The sequence below is a fragment of the Podarcis cretensis genome, assembly GCF_951804945.1.
Source record: "Podarcis cretensis genome assembly, chromosome: 1".
In the NCBI taxonomy this organism is placed as follows: domain Eukaryota; kingdom Metazoa; phylum Chordata; class Lepidosauria; order Squamata; family Lacertidae; genus Podarcis; species Podarcis cretensis.
Window position 1 is genome coordinate 68,823,719 of NC_137170.1, and position 17,436 is coordinate 68,841,154.

Below are 17,436 nucleotides of genomic sequence, written 5' to 3' on the forward strand. Positions count from 1 at the left end.
AGAATGGCTCCCTCTTTGTAATCTTTCCCATGGCAGCCTAAGACCTTCCTCTTCAGATAGGCCTTTGGAAACTAAGGTGCAGACAGTTCTGATCACAGGGCAAATTGTATCTTAATTGTTGGTTGTAAATATGTTACAATGTATTTTATTTTTGCTTTTAACTAGTTTGCTTTTATTATTCTATATTTTATGATTAATGTTGTAAGCTGCCTTGAACCCCAACTTGGGAGAAAGGTAGGGTATAAATATATTGAATAAATCATTTTAATATCCCCGAATAGCTTCCTAGGAGTAGTCACCTGGAAAGCTAAGTACAACTTTGATTTTAGATTTTAATGATTCCGTGTTCGTTCCAGTTTGTCCAATTTGATTTGTCACAGATTAATTATTAGAAATTCATTGTTTCATTAAATTAAACATCTTCCATTCTGAAGTCTCAGAATGGTTCCTCCTTTGGCACACAGGGATAGCCTTCGAAGTGGCAAGTATCTGCTCATCCCCAATACTCTCTTGGTCCTTGCTGCCAACACTCAGTGCATACAAACTTCTTTCATTTCTGCTCTTCCCAGTGAAAATAACTTCTTGAAGCACTCAAGAGTAGAGTTGTTTCTTTAATTCTCCTGTACATAATTGAAGAGAATTGAAGGATATTCTCAGTTCAGCTTCACACTTCAATTTATGCTATTGTTTCGTTGTTGTTTGCCTATAATTTTTGGGGTATAAATTTCTGAAACAAACGTTTGCTGTGATTTCCATCTGGAAACATATGCCATATTCTTTGTAGAGGAAATAGAGAATATTAGCAATATAAAATGGGAGTAAAATATGTTTTAAAATTAGTTTAGATTTTCCTCCTCAAAATACACATCTCAGTAGCTTGACAAAGAGTTTAGGGATTTTAAAATATATATTTTTTACTGTGGTTCAGAATAAAATTCCAGTAGCATGATTATTCTCTATTCTAGAGTTTCAGGCTGCCTAAGGAAGTGTATTATTGTGAGTCATCTGCAATACTTCCTGTTGCACCTGTTTACAGTAGATAATATCCAGGTTTTAATATGCATGAGGTTGGCTTGTTTTTGAAAACAGCCAAAGAGAATTGTATTCTGTGGGTTGTGTAGACTTGCTCTGGGGCAGGATGGACCTTTAGGGGACAAAACAAAAACTTAAGTCTAAATGCAGATGCAAAATCATGACTTAGACTTTTATGAAATTTTACTTCCTTTAGCTAACGTATGTGTCGTGTCACGTCGTGTTTCCTGCTTTCTTATTTCCCATTCTAGAGTTGGAGATCTCTATCTTTCACTAATGTTCACTCTTTGTCTTAAGCTGCTTATAGATTTGGAAAATGACTTTCAGAAAAGCAGCTTAGCATGCAGTGAAGGGATGGACAGTAATAATAAATACAGCACAGAGTAGTGCCAGCTTTTTTCTCCATCAGTAAACTACTTCGGGCACACACTTGAATGATCTAGGTAACTGCACTTTCGGTCCCCTCCCTCATATCTTGCAGAAGTTTTGAGAGGTTTGTCAATATGCGTAGGAGGGTGTTTCTCCCTCCTGCCTTTTCAACTGGGCGTAGGGTGCATTCATCCTGTGGTGGTTTTGTGTGGGCCGTCTGTCACTCTGAGGCCTGCTTCACACTTTATGGAACAGGAGGGTTCTTGTATTTCTCCAGCTTGCTGATGTGTCTTCTTATTGGCAATCGTAAAGGGAGCGGTGAGGATGCCGTCATATGGACGCCATGGTTTCTTTTGTTTCCTCCAGTGTGCAAACATATAAAACATTCCAGAAATAACCTAGTTGAAATATTGTGGCAATGTGGGAGCTTGTCTTTCCTGTAATATGAAAAGTGTCCCTTTGATGCCATGCATTAGTTACATTCTGCTGAAGTCAAGAAGGGGTTTTCTCCCACCTAAGATCTTGAGGGTGTGTGTCCCTTCCCTTTTTGGCATAAAGGACCATCACAGTTAGAGAGAGGGTTTGCGATGTGTTAGTCATAACATGCAACTAATAAATATATAGGCTTTGCTTCATGCTTGAGATCTGAGATGATAAGAAATTTCTCCTTCATCAGGTTAGCTAATTCCTCTTAGTCTTTGGGTTGGCTTCTTAGGTCTTTTGGATATGTTGGGGTAGTATACCACCTTAGCGGGTAATCTGCTCGTTGTCTAGTTTCCGTCAGCCAGTGTGTGGAGGATCTAGTCTTAGAGGCTGGACTTTCTGACACTGCAGTTCCTCCTTGATAGATGAAGACATAATTCTGTGGAACGCAAATACTTTTTGCTTGTCACATTTAATCTTAGACCTGTTTCATCCATGCAGCAATCCATGTGAGGCAAAGGAGGCTATTTGTGTGAGTGGCTTACATTGAAGTTCAGGCACATTTTAACCACATCATTATTTCCTCCACACACACCTCTCCCTCCACCCAGTCATTTTTAATTGGGGTGGAATCCCCCATCATATCAGGCCTCTTCTGTGATCCAGTGCGATGGGACAGAATGTACATGAACTTCACCCACCAGTTTTCAGTCCTCTTCTGCCTGTACCAGGACCTTGCTCCCAGAACTACACAGGTTTTGAGGCAATATAATGGGACAGTTGAAACGGTCAGTTAGCCACCTGTTGCTCATCTGTTGATAATTTGTATATAAAAACCAGGACCATTTATATTGCCCTTTTATCCTACTTGTGGATTTTTGTAGGCATCTAGTTGACAGCATGGGACTGTTGGATTGAAGAGGCCTTTGGTCTGCTTGGCTCTTTTTGTGATCTTATTGGGGGGAGGTGATGATAAATCAAGGCAATTATATCTATTTAAAATGGCAACAAAAAGCTGATCTAAATAGTTGATTTAAAACAGGTTTCACATTTCTTAAGAGAGAGAAAGAGTGGTGCAAATCTGACCACTAAATTGTGTTATATTACAAATAAGATTATGTACCGTGTTTCATTCTTACAAGCAGACTTTGCACCAGGACAGTTTCTGTCCTGCTGTTTTGAACAAGCTTTACTACATTTGCCTACAGCTCTATTGTTCATCCAATTTAATATGCATTCTATTAAAAAGCAATTCCGCGTTAGAAGTAGACTGGATTGGTGATTTTTAAATTTGACTGCTCAGATTTTAGAGGAGAAGCTAGGGTCAATCAGAGTGTATGATGTCAAATCACTGTTAATTTTCTTTAAAGGTAAGACACCACTTCTGCAGAAAGGAAGGAGCTATATTAGCTGTGTGAATTATGTACAAGTTAGTGGTACCTGCCTTGAAGCTTTCGGAAATGGTCTAAGGCTCCAAGCATGCAAATAAGCAGGGAGAGATTGTTTGATCTGCTGCTGATGTCACAATTGCTTCAAGGGAGAATGGAGCCAAGGGCTGTGGCACAAGGATGTGTCTTGGGAGTGACATAGACTTCCTTCCCCACTTGCATGTAGAAGAGGTTGTGGAACTAGAGTGCAGATGTGGCATTTCTCTGGTTCCCCTTGTAATTAATTTTTCAGCTGACCTTTAAAACTTATTAATTGTACTAATTATAAATATTAGTGTTGTGGTATCCTTTCTGTCAAACTATTTCAAAAAGTTTGAGGGTTTTTAAAAATAGGAATAATTCAAATAATATTTATCTCAATTTTGTTTTACTTCTGTGTCAGTATCTTAAATTTTGTTTCAAAGGCGTTTTACATATTCTTAGTATATTGCATGTTGTGAATATACTTTTCAGTGTGCTCCAATGAATGGTCCATAGGATCTTCTATAGACAGGGTATTGCAAGCTGTAATAAAGAGGTGAGCAACATAATGATTCTGCCAGGATGGACTTAAACTTTCCCACAAGCAATGTGCCTCTTTCTAAATTTTTCAGAAATAGAACTTGATGTTAGGATGCCACTGAGGTTAGGAAATAATTTCAGCTAACGAAAGATTGGAAATAGACCTGTTAATTATTGATATTCCAGTGTATAGATTGCTTTGTAAATCTTAATATGACAAGTGTAAACTAAACATAAACATTTGTCTTTCTAGTTCTTATTCACGTGTTGCTAAAGGAGATTGTAGCAAAATGAGTCTCCATGGTGCTAGTGGTGGGCATGAAAGGTCACGAGACCGACGTAGATCAAGTGATAGATCACGTGACTCCTCCCATGAAAGGCTCGAGTCTCAGCTCACCCCGTGTATCAGAAATGTGACTTCACCAACAAGACAGCATCAAGGAGGTATGTAAGGAGAGAACAGCACCTAAAGTCTTTTTTTTAAGTGTACTTTTTAGTAACAATAGCAATCTTGACATTGCCATATGTATGAATGGATCCTTACATTTCCTGAAGACATATGTGTTTGTCTTCTTAACTGAGGTTAAATCTAGGGTTATTTCACACATGTGATGCAAATGTAAAAACTGCATTGGCCAGTATGTTCATTGGCATTACAGATGTCCATCCTCCACTTTATTTTCACACCAGTAGTTAGCTGTGAACATAAATAGTGCAACAGAGGCCCGGAGGCTATTTATTTAAGCTTCATATATGAAAAATATCCTCACTAATTTGTTCTGTGTTCATATGCAAAACTTGGATCAAAAGTATGTGAAATCCCAACCCCAAATAGGTTATATTGTCAGAGCCTTCATTGAATCATATGATAATAGAAAGCACTAAAACAATTAAATAGATTTATTAACAGTTGTTTTATATTGTGAACTGTCCTGAGACCTGTGGGTGTAGGGTGTTATACAAAGAAGAAGAAGAAGTATTATTATTATTATTATTATTATTATTATTATCAGGGGATAGTAATCAACCATTGTAGAGTTGGAAGTGATCCTGAGGATCATCTAGTCCAACTTCCTGCAATGCAGGAATCTCAACCAAAGTATCCATGACAGATGGCCATCCAACCTTTGCTTTAAAACCTCCAATGAAGGAGAGTCCACCACCTTCAGAGGAAGTCCGTTCCACTTTTGAACACTTCTTACTATCAGAATTTTTTTCTGATGTTTAGTTGGAATCTCCTTTCTTGTAACTTGAAGCGATTGGTTTGAGTTTTACCCTCCAGAGCGAGAGAAAACAAGCATGTTCCCTCTTCCATGTGACAGCCCTTAAGATACTTGAAGATGGCTATCCTACCTCCCCAGTCTCCCCTTATTCAGGCTAAACATACCCACCTCAAGTACTGCACACTCTTCGCACTTTTTAAGTGAACATACTTTTGATTTGCACTTTTGTAAAATGAGGTGATCTTATTTGCTTATCACAGTGAACCAGGGCTTCTGGCCTGTTGTGGTTCACTAGGAGCAAGCAGCATGCTGGTGTGCACAGCCCAGTCTCTTCTCACTTCTTTCTTTGCCTGGCGGTACAAAAAGAAATCAACTTGAAACTTGTCACAGTGTCTGAACCTGAGATCTTAGCTTGTTCCCTAACAGGCTAGGATTCATAAGCCAACAGCAAACCATGGTTGATTATCTCAAGTCTTGAATGTAAGCTGTGACTATTCCTTCCTCCCCTGCATGTATAGGTTTGCACACTGATACCTAGGACTAGAGATAACTGAAGCTTGTTTGAGAAAAAGTTGTATGTGTGAAATACCACTCCATTCATACAACTTGTCCCTCCCCAAGTGTTCTGTCCCAGCAGTCTGTGGGAAGGGAAACAGATCACCCACTTCCACTCTTAACCTCAGGAGTTCCTATACTGTGGCAGCGATAATGACTGCTGATCTTCACTTCCTATGTCCATGGACAAGTGCACAGAGAACCCTTCCACTGCCGCTCATAACAATAAGATTCCATTCTGTGCAGCTTTCACCCATGTAATGATAAGCAGAGCGAAGGTTAGGAGACTTCCCCCCTTTGTCGTCCTTCACACCACAAGGTCACACCCTGCTGCCACTGTACCTAAGTCTAAGATCTATGTGGTTTAATCAATACAGTGGCAGCTCTGCTTGTAGGGTCACAATAATAGCTGCCCCCTGTGAGAATGTACGTTCTGATAGTGTAGAATATTTGGACACTGCAACACCATTTACGATATTTTAAATTTTTTTTGTTGCAGAACGTGAGAAGGATCATAGCTCATCTCGTCCAAGCAGCCCTCGACTTCAGAAAACCTCTCCAAATGGTTCCAGTAGTAGTATTGGGAACAGTAGAAACAGCAGCCAGTCAAGTTCAGACGGAAATTGCAAGAATGCTGGCGAAATGGTATTTGTATACGAGAATGCAAAAGAGGGAGCTCGGAACATAAGGACTTCTGAGAGAGTAACGCTCATAGTGGACAACACTCGATTTGTTGTAGATCCTTCTGTTTTTACTGCACAGCCAAATACAATGTTGGGCAGGTCAGCATTTCTTTTTTACTGCATACGCATAAACTGTACTCCCTGAATTGCTGCTCAGAACAAATGTTTGTCTTGTTCAATATTTTTCTTTGTTTAAACATTTTTATTTATTTAAACAAGGATGTACACTTTGGTAACACAAAAGAACAGGAAAAACCAACAGAATGAATGAAAACTAAAATTAAACATACACAAAGTACAAATTTGAGTTGTTTCATTTACTTTCCCCAGAAAAAACAGTAATTATTTTGATGCTGGAGGGCAATAACGTTTTTTTAAAAAAATTATTTATAAATATCAAGATACTGTCTTTGAGGTCTTATGATATTCTTAAAGCTAAAAGATTGTTAAGAATTCCAAATTGTAGCATATTTCATAGGAGTCATTTAAATATTTTTATCATGAAATAAATTGTTTTATGAAATAAATTATTCAATTTTCTATACCTCAGTTTTACAGCTGTCTTGATTAAATATTTTTGTGCAACATTTCAGGTGAAATTAGCCTCTTTTAGAGTTGGTACCTTTTCTCTCATGAAATGCAACTTAGATATTGGGTGTTTTTATCCTTAGGTAAACCTGTCCATGGTGCAATTCAGTTGGAGAGGAATATATCTTACATGACTTTCTCTACAGTAGTTAATTACCTTATAATGAATTTCCTCATGGGATGTGACCCGTGGCGGTATTGTTCTGCAGTGAATTACCAGATTCATTTTTAGATAGTGTATAGTATTAGGGACATATCGAGGTCTGTTCTTCTAGAAACCAGTAAGGTAACTTCTAATGGCCGTGCTGAGTAGAGTTGGCTCTTATCAAATTCAGCAAAGGAGGTAATAAACCTTTTATGGATTGATCATTGTCCATTTTAAGCTGACATTTTACTTGAAAGCATGTATTTGTCCCTGCTACTTATGGATTAAAGGACACGTTGTAGATCAAAATGACAAGACCATGCAGGAGAGTGAACTAAACCTATATTACCATATTTTTCTGTGTATAAGACGATGCTTTTTGCTAAAAAAAAAATTAGGCAAAATTGGGTGTCTTATACACGGATAGTGAATGCAGAGGGAGGATGTGCAATTAATAGCAGCAGCAAGCAGGATATTGGCAGTGGCGATTGGGTGGGTGATTGGTGGCTGCAGCAAGGCCTGGCGATTGGCTGGGGCAGGTGGGCTGTTGGTGGCAGTGAGCGGGCAGACAATTGGCTGCGGCGAGGTGTGCGATTGGCAGTGGCAGGCAGGTGGGTGAGCAATTGGCGGAAGTGACACCCCCCCCCCCAAGCTAAACAACTTAATTTATTAATTTCGGGTTTAAAAAAATATGGGTTGTCTTATACATAGAAAAATACAATAATTAATATGGGTTAGTTCACTCTCCTGAATAGTCTCTTTGTATTTTATGTGTTCATATTTTATTTGAAGTAACAAGTCACACAAATATTATCTTAGAGAAGATGCAAGAGTTATTATTTTCTGTAGCTCTTAACTTGCTACTATTCTTTCTGCAGTTTCACCTTGCTGATTTGAACACTAATGAACATTGTATATCTGAAATGACTTCTAAGCAAACCTTTTATATATATCTATCTAGGATGTTTGGATCAGGAAGAGAACATAATTTCACACGGCCCAATGAGAAAGGAGAGTATGAAGTGGCCGAGGGAATTGGCTCTACTGTGTTTCGTGCTATTCTGGTGAGATTACATTACTTGCTGCTCTTTCCACATTCATAAGTTTATGTACAAGAGGTACAGATTTTTAAATGGTTTTGTAGACTTGAAAAAGAACACCTGAACATTCATCCTATTATATCCAGGGCCTGTGCGGGTTGTGATTGAGGGTGACTAAGGATTCCTGCTATTCCATTGTGTGTGGCATCTCTCTCATTCATTCTCACATATATTGAATGACATTGTTTGAAAGAATAAATGTAATATGAAAATCCTTTACAATGCAGTTTTGTTTCCAGCTGTGTAATCAAAAGGCTTCAACTGAAATTGAGGGATATAAAAGGTGGTATCTATTTTTAGATATTTTATTGTCTCCAACGATAAAGAAGTTCTACATAAAAGCTTATTATTATGGACCTTTTGTATCACAGTATGGCAGTTGAGATAACTTATTTCATTACTGTGAGAACTGTTCTAGTGCCAGACATTAATTTCTGCAGTGTTTGACTCTAGACCAGTGATTTTCATCTTTCCTTGTTCACAGAACTCTTTCCATGAAACTGCTGGGTATTTCAGAGTGTTTTTCAGTGCACACTTGGTTTGCTTGAGGTGCTGCCCATTCCTATTGAGTGTCACGTGAGCTCTGTAAGCTGAGTTATAGAACACAGCCAGCACCACTGTGTTGAAACATTGTGGGGGAATAGCAGGCAAGCTGTCTTTCAAGAACCACTGTTCAATATTACTGATATTCTCATTGAAGAATCTCCAGTAATCTTCCAAGGAACATCAGGATCCCACCCCCACACAGAGTTGTTTGTGGATGGCTAAGTGGGAGGGTGAATCCAATAGGAAAAGATAGAAAGAGGTGTCAGTTTGCATTTCTTAGTGCAGAAAGTATTGATTTGATGTGTAGAGACCTTTCCTAGTCTAATTAATTTGAGAGGGTTCTGGAAGCTTCTCTGTGTGAAAGAAACTAGTACTAGTTCATGATGTTCGGGTTATTCCTTTAGAGAAGCTGAGTACAGCTGGCTTAAACTGGTTCTGTTATCTTTTTCTGTGAAGTTAATGCTGACTATAATAGTAAGGGCACAAGGAGCCTGGGTTTCACACTTTTCTATCTCTCTTTCTGTTCTGGTGTGGTGTTCTGTATATACTATGCTTAGTGTTAAGGTTTAGTTTTATTATAAGTTATTGTAAGTTTCAGTTAGGTCTGCTGCAACTGGATTTCTTATGGACAGTGCCAATCCTGAATGTATTGGATTTGTGACCATTATGCTCATTTGCTTTCAGTAGCAGTAAAGCTCTGCTGGATGAAATACAATTGCCTCTGGTCTATTTTTGGGGAATCCTGCAACATGTTTAGGTTTTTACTCTGATAGCTATACTTTGGAATCTGCTCTGGTTCAATATGAGTAGAATTCATGACAAGAGGAAGCTAAAATCTTTGGCCAATGTTGTAGGACAGGCAGGCATCCCCTGAGATGCACAAACCACAATAATGCAGGCCATTTGGGTTGTACCCAGAAGCTAATTGGCATCCAGTACAGTCATTTCAGGTTCAGCCTTCTATGTTCCTTTCATGCCACACCTGACAGAAGGTACGCTGCAACTTTCTGCATTAGCTCTATTTTCTGCTCTGTTACCATGTAAAGGTATAATAGTAAGCTAATTTTGTCTTAAGATGGTAAAACAGAATTTTTGGAGAAGTGAAAAACTTTTCAGTAAGGAATTAGATGCTCCTTTCCAGTGTTTCATGGTAGTATAATTTTCCTTTTTCTTTTTCTAAGGATTACTACAAGACTGGGGTGATCCGTTGTCCAGATGGAATATCTATTCCTGAACTTAGAGAAGCTTGCGACTATCTCTGTATTTCTTTTGATTATAGCACTATCAAATGTAGAGACCTCAGTAAGTACACAGCTGAAACTGGATTTATATGTACGTGTTTTCAATATACCTTGTTCCAACTGCAAAATATTTTCCTGGAATAATATTTATGCAGAAATACAGCTATCTCCTTAAAAAGAACCCCTCATTTCCAGATGACTCTCCATATGTATCATGGCATTATTTTCTTGTAGATAATTCCTTAACATCATGGAAATACATAGGAGAGGCTCAATGGGGAAATGAATCTTTAAACCTACATAGCCTGTTATCTGAAGCATTCCCAACAAATTCTTTCTCTACCACAAAAACCATATTGTTCAGTTTCCCTAGTCAGGGGAACGACAGCAGAAGCTTTCTCCTTTTTTTGGTCTTGAAAAACTGTACTGACTAAAGTGTATTTAGTGTCTAAAGTGTATTTAGTGTACTGACTAAAGTGTCTTTCTTAAATAAGTGTTCAGTAATATTGATTTGGTGTTCTTGATTTCAGGTGCTCTTATGCATGAATTATCAAATGACGGCGCTCGGAAACAGTTTGAATTTTACCTTGAAGAAATGATACTGCCACTGATGGTAGCCAGTGCTCAAAGCGGGGAAAGAGAGTGCCACATTGTGGTGCTCACTGACGATGATGTGGTCGATTGGGATGAAGAATACCCTCCACAGATGGGGGAAGAATACTCACAAAGTAAGTCACTGAGGTTTTTTGAAAGTAAATTTGGCTCTGGGGTATTTCTCCAACAATACATGCACATATCCTCAGATAATTTTCATTAAACAAACAATACAAACATCACTAGAAAACACCTGATGGTGATCTCTAAGATTTTTTTTTTTAACTAAATAGGTAGTGGTGTTTATGAATTAGGCGCACATTGCAATACAGTTAAGGTTCTTGTTCAATGTGGGGAATTTATTTATCTATACAGAACATACTTAATTGACTAGTGTATTAGAAAAGTTTTCAGCAGGTGTCTAAAAGTTGACACTGAAGGTGCCTATTGGCAAGAGTATTCCACAATAAAGGTAAAAGGTAAAGGACCCCTGTACAGTTAAATCCAGTCAAAGGCAACTATGGGGTTGCGGCGCTCATCTCGCTTTCCGGCCAAGGGAGCCGGTGTTTGTCTACAGACAGCTTTCCGGGTCATGTGGCCAGCATGACTAAACTGTTTCTGGCGCAATGGAACACTGACAGAAACTAGAGTGCACGGAAATGATGTTTACCTTCCCACCTCAGCAGTACCTATTTTTCTTCTTGAACTGGCATGCTTTCGAACTGCTAAGTTGGTAGAAGCTGGGACAGAGCAACGGGAGCTCACCCCATCATGGGGATTTGAACTGCTGATCTTCTGATTGGCAAGTCCAAGAGGCTCAGTGGTTTAGATGACACTAAAAGCTCTGTGTCTTGTTATGAAGTGAACCTTGTCAACTTGGGGAATGACTAGTGCCATTCTTGTGGATCTTGGTGATCGAGCTTGCATATAAGGGTTCAGGTGATCCCTGAGGTGTCCAGGACCTAAGTTGTTCAGGGCTTTGTAAATTAATGCAAGGATCTCAAACCTGGCTTGATAGTTGGAGGAAGCAAGGAGCGAAATGACAGCATTCAAGCTGTCACATTCAAGGAGCAAAACGACAGCATTCAAGCTGACGCATTCAAGGAGCAACAGCATTCAAGTTCTGCATAGAACTTGTGCAAAGCCTAATTTTGCTTAACCACGATTACTGACCTATTGCTATTTCCAAATGCAGCCTTTGCATAAATCCCATCAGCAAAGTGTGAACTACATCGCAGCAAATTTTGGTTAGTCCAGTTAAATTAGAAGTAAAGAAGGGAGCATTCACAAAATTTTGAGGTGGGGGCAGTGCTTAAAACCTATTCCAATTTCTATTAATTATCTCACATTGGATTAAAATCTTTTGCTATGCCAGTTTGCAAAAAGCACTCACTGGCCCATCACGTTGTACATGCTTTTAAGAAAAACAAATCTGGGAAAAGAGTACATGCACTTTTTAAATAATAGAAAAGCTTTCAAGAAGGAGGCCCCAGGCACATCAGCTGCTTTTTAAACCTTTGCATGATGAGATGGAAGGCCTGAAGGGACTTTTAAAGGGTTTGAGTGAATGTTCTTACAGCTGCTGCTCACAAGAGGGTTTCTGTCTTATCAGGGTACCTCCTCACAAAGAGTTTCTAATTGTATTCAGTAGAACACACTTAAAAACCTCTTTAGAGCTTCATGTTAATTGTCCAAAGGTGTAAAGGGTAGCCCAAGTACCTGGAGACACTGGGAACAGGGCTTGCCTGCAGTTTTACAATGCTTGACCTCTGTTATTTGTGTGGCAAAGTGGGTACAAAGGATTGTCTTCCAATTAAAGTTGCAAGCATTGTAACACTGGAGGAGAATGCTGCATCCGTTGCTTTATCGACCATTGCTGCTGAACCAGGAGTAAACACTGTATAACATTTTATTCATCGGTGCATTGTGTTCCCTCCCCCCAGTTATTTATAGTACAAAGTTGTATCGATTCTTCAAGTACATTGAAAACAGAGATGTGGCCAAGTCAGTCCTGAAGGAAAGAGGCCTTAAGAAGATTCGATTAGGTATAGAAGGTAAGAGGTCTTGGAATTATTTCCTAAGCTACATCAACAACAGATCACTGTGTGTGCACTTCTGCATTTACACAAATGGAATAAGACAGGGTAGTGCTGGAAGGCAGATAACTAGATTGAGAGAGAGCAACAGAGAGAGAGAGAGAGAGAGAGAGAGGAAAAAAGAGAGAAGCCTTGAACAAGAATGTAGTTGATCATTCTGAATGTATGGACCATTTAATGATTCATGTGTACATGAGTAAATCTTCCTTCGTAAGTACCAGTGCAAAGCCTACCTTGATAAATAAGCATAGCTTGAAATGTTAGTGTTTTACCTCTTGTGGTCTGTTAGCTTGTTATATATTATATGACCCTACACACAAATGACAAAAATATATTGCTTGAAGGCAGAGTGCCAATAATATCTTCAGTGGAGGGTGGAGGAGGTCCTTACATGGAGCAGTGCCTAAAGCTAAAACACCTGCCTGGTGTCTTAAAGTGTTATATCCTTTTAGCTGCCCTGGAAATGAAGTACTTCTGGTTGAAATGTGTGCAAATTTTGTTTGTCTTTTAATATTTCAGGTTACCCCACATACAAGGAAAAGGTTAAGAAGCGGCCTGGAGGACGGCCAGAAGTCATCTATAATTACGTCCAAAGACCTTTCATCAGGATGTCATGGGAGAAGGAAGAAGGGAAAAGTCGGCACGTTGATTTCCAGTGTGTAAAAAGTAAATCTATTACCAACCTGGCAGCAGCTGCAGCAGACATTCCCCAGGACCAGCTGGTGGTGATGCACCCCACTCCCCAAGTGGATGAGTTGGATATTCTTCCTGTCCCCCCTCAACCCAGCAACAGTGATGTGGATCCTGAGGGACACAACTTGCCACTCTGATCTGAACTCTTGGTTAAACAAAAGCATGCTATTATAAAAATGAAGATGCTGTAATGAGCTCATACTGCACTACAATTCCAGCTTCTCTCCATTGTGTAATGAACATAAAATGTTTTAGGATATTGCAGTATGGACTTACAAAAGACCAAAGTGGGATCTGATTATGGTTTGTGGGAGTACATGTGTAACAACATCCTGAGGTTCAGTTACATACCTGCATATGTTTACCAGTAGGTTTTGTGGTATTGGTTATTTGTATGGTGGACTGTCCTCATCCTAAGGCTCTCTGTCACAGCAGGATTTGGAAGTTACAGTTTATTCAGTATTTTGGTACACGAGTGGGCAAAATGCAGACTTAAAATTGATAGTGGCACTTTATTAATGGTGGACAAAAAGAATTCTCAAAGCCATTTTTATAGTCATGATGCACAATGTTGAGTCTAACAGTGTGCTTCTTTCAGAGACTTTCTATTCAGCTAAATGTAAATAGTTTGTTCTGAATGGAGGTGATGAGCCTACTTTGTTCTCTTATGGACGAGCACAAAATTAATTCTTGCCACTGGGGCTTTTGGATTGTGAGGTTGAGATCCAACAGCCTTCTTTTTCAGATTTATTCAGTGAAGGGTTTTTTCATGTTTGATGTGAGCTATGTTCAAGAGTCAGGAACATACGATACGGGCTTTATCTTAAAATTCTGCCTTACCTTAAATCTGTTCACAGAAATATTTATTTACTGAGTTTTTTCATAAGTGTCATGGAATAGGAAAATGCAAGTTGTTCACTCTTCATTTATTAACTGATTGTAAATGAGTTTTTCATTCAAATAAAAATTTCCATTATTTTAATATTAGCTGTGACAGTAATTTATTACGTATTTTTGTAAAACTAGTAACAGAATTTAGTGCCAAAATCAATGCCCTTTCCCCCTCTCTTTTTAAAAATAAAATGCCCTGACAATCCACATCTGACAAAAGACTGGTCTTTTTTAGGGGAAAGCATTTAATGGTATGGAAGGGACCTATATCCTAGGTCCCAGTTGCAGTCATAGTATATGAGGACACAAAGACGCTGTTGTAAGGCAACTTCCTATATTTCTAAAAGTATAAGATTATATATGCAGCTCTGTAAAATCAAAAAAGACCAGTACAACAAATGGTATGTGGAAGTTATTCATTGTAATGAGGGTAGACTGGATGGGATGTGCATCTTTGTATTGGAAGGTGTTGCAGTAAAGTGCAGGAGGACAATTAGATTATGATCATGAGATGAAAATCCTCAAGAGTCAAGAATAAGTAGAAGCCAACAAGGCAAGTGCAGTGACCTGGTGGTTAGCAGCACCTAACACTGTAGTTCCTCCCCTGTATGAAGGTTTTTGCATGTCGCTTTTAGGCAAAACTTCATCTCATAAGCCTGTATTTCTTCAGTCAAACCTTAACCACCTGCTTTTGTCCCCAGAGTATCTCCTATGCGCCACATCTTTTCCCATGCTTCAGAAGCTAGGCTGAAACTTGGAGGTGTTTGACTGAAGAAATACGTTGTAGGAAGTCCTGGTTGTGTGTGATTTTAAAAATTGCAGACCCACATTGATGCCAGGCAATTCAAAGGATTCCCGTAAGCATACTTGTTCAGGTAAGGTCATCACTTGCTCAGGGGGCCCCTTGCTTCGGAAATACATTTGTTGTTCCTTTCGCCGTTGTCATTATGCACTTCAACCAGAAGTGCTTTTTCAATCCAAGTAAATGTAATTTAGAACAAGGGAAAACATTTTATTTTAAAAATATTTAACTGTCTAATACATTACACTTCAACAATATTTATAGTAAAGGATCTTACAAGAAACAGTTTTGATACATTAGTATAAGAAATATCCATTATCCACATGGGGGACCATTTTTGTAGTGTAAAAACACACCATACAGCTGAAATGACCATTTGCATATAAAAGCTACCAGTGATGCCAGTGCTTAGTTCGCACAGTGATCTTTTCCTTTTTTTAAAAAAATGTCAACACAAAAACAGAATCCAAAATATACAGTTAACGCAAGCTATACACAGCTAACCAAATCAAAGACGTAGGAGGAACACTGTAGCAGGTTGATCTCCACTTGGTGGTCTGAAATTACACATGGGAGAAGGATGACTGTTCTCTTGATATGGCTTTTTATGAAAGTAAAACATCAAAGCAATTCAACAAGCTTCACAGATTGGAGAACTCCACCAATAATGCACTTTGATATATCCATATTTTAAAGCTATTGGGTAGCATTTACAAGGGCCATGGTAAGTCACTAAAATCGACAGGGCCCCCTAGCCCTGCATCAGCTTCCAGAAGGCTCATGATTACAGCCATTGCTGCTTCATCATTGCTGGGGCTGCTGGATCCCTGGTCGTTGTCTATCATGTCAATCCCTATATGCGAGTTTTCCCCTGGAAATAAAGTGAAAAAAGTGAAAGCTGTAGTATGATGAACTCTGTCCAAACAGTATACTTAAGACCCTGAGATCATCTCTTGAGACCCTCCTTCATGTGCCCCCTCCTCAAGAGGTCCACAGGGGGGCGACACAAGAACGGGCCTTCTCTGCAGTGGCTTCCCATCTGTGGAATGCTCTTCCCAGGGAAGTTTGCCTGGTGCCTTCATTATACACCTTTAGGCGCCAGGCAAAAACGTTCCCTCTTTAACCAGACCTTTGGTTGATCCATTACATCCTATACCCTTTTAAAATGTGTTTTTTGTTATTGTTGTTGGGGAGGGTTATTGCGTTGCTGTTTTTATTAGGTACAGTGGTGCCACGCAAGACGAAATTAATCCGTTCCGCGAGTCTCTTCGTCTTGCGGTTTTTTCATCTTGTGAAGCACGGCTATTAGCGGCTTAGCGGCGATTAGCGGCTTAGAAAAAGGGGGGGGGAGGGAAAGAACTCGCAAGACGTTTCGTCTTGCGAAGCAAGCCCATAGGGAAATTCGTCTTGCGAAGCGCCTTGAAAAACGGAAAACTCTTTCGTCTAGCGAGTTTTTCGTCTTGCGAGGCATTCGTCTTGCGGGGCACCACTGTATTTTGTGGTTTTATATCTTGATTTTATTCTGTGAACCGCCCTGAGACCCCAGGTATAGGGTGGTATATAAATTTAATAAATAAAAACAGCTGAGATAAAACAATGCCAAACTACAAAGAGGCATTACTTTTCCCTTTGTTCTGCATACTTTGTTCTAAGAAATTTAATCAAGTTTTAAAGATGAAATATTCCTAGTTTTCTTACAAAAAAAATAATAATCTGATGCAGATAAACATGCAAATGAATCGGTGCTCTAGAAAAGTTGTAGAATATCTTTATAAGAGAAGAAGCAGAGGGTTAAATACTACTTGTTGGGAGGGACTCATCTGGAGAGAGTGTTTCCTGTATCAGTGACATCAGGGTGGTGACCCTGAAGTTTTCCCAGGATTCTATCAAGAGAAGTTTGCCCTCAAGATTTAATTCACCAATATTTTTAAGTTAGAGGGATAGGACCCTAACCCTAAGGATTTTTACTACATAGTGACTGGGAGTGAGTAGTTCAATTCTCCATTCCTTATTTGTCTTACCTTGTCTTACATGGTTATATACTTACCAAGAATGGAAGAATTGTCAGAATATGGGTAGCCTGGATTGTCTTGGATCTGGCTAGATAGTAAACTAGCAGGAGGAATGTCTGGAGTTCCACCATTCAAAATCTAAAGAGAAACAGATAAAACATAACAGACTTTAGTCTCTAGCATGATCTGAGCGCTCTGATCGTAGCATGTTTTGCACACATGACCCTGTTACAAACTGTTAACATTTACAGAGCTTATGTTCTGACATTACTTATTTATTCAACCATTAAGCTGCCCTTCACCTGGCTCAGGACAGAGTGACTTACACAATACTAATGAAAGTTAAGCAAGTTAACAATAAACGGGCCAAATTTTTAAAAAACCGAAAAAATTGTACACCTTTTCATAATTTCTCCTGCTTTCTACATGTTATGGTATCATGCTATGGTGAATCTTAGGAACTTTGTGGCTTTAACACCTGAATTTGAAGCAGA

The 17,436-nt window shown here is 39.1% G+C and overlaps 2 protein-coding genes across 8 annotated transcripts in view; one reads left to right on the plus strand and one right to left on the minus strand.

Moving 5' to 3' along the window:
* BTBD10 (BTB domain containing 10) overlaps positions 1-14,219 on the plus strand; it is a 29,918-nt gene extending 15,699 nt beyond the window's left edge. For 6 of the 7 annotated variants that reach the window (XM_079966464.1, XM_079966459.1, XM_079966463.1 and 3 more), the window contains 7 exons: positions 4,027-4,217; positions 6,051-6,333; positions 7,929-8,031; positions 9,795-9,915; positions 10,385-10,582; positions 12,392-12,502; positions 13,064-14,219. In XM_079966464.1, the coding sequence (XP_079822590.1) occupies positions 4,064-4,217; positions 6,051-6,333; positions 7,929-8,031; positions 9,795-9,915; positions 10,385-10,582; positions 12,392-12,502; positions 13,064-13,374 (1,281 nt within the window). In that variant the 5' untranslated portion in view covers positions 4,027-4,063 and the 3' untranslated portion in view covers positions 13,375-14,219. Of the gene's footprint in view, positions 1-3,370; positions 3,489-4,026; positions 4,218-6,050; positions 6,334-7,928; positions 8,032-9,794; positions 9,916-10,384; positions 10,583-12,391; positions 12,503-13,063 lie in introns of those variants that run through there. The other variant, XM_079966465.1, reaches the window with a different exon arrangement.
* A 900-nt stretch (positions 14,220-15,119) lies between these two features.
* The window catches only part of BMAL1 (basic helix-loop-helix ARNT like 1), a 44,511-nt gene continuing 42,194 nt past the window's right edge, over positions 15,120-17,436 (minus strand). Inside the window, exons 18-19 of the mRNA XM_079966242.1 lie at positions 16,978-17,080; positions 15,120-15,801 (exon numbers count right to left, since the gene is read on the minus strand). Of these exons, the coding sequence (XP_079822368.1) occupies positions 15,641-15,801; positions 16,978-17,080 (264 nt within the window). The 3' untranslated portion in view covers positions 15,120-15,640. The remainder of the gene's footprint in view (positions 15,802-16,977; positions 17,081-17,436) is intronic.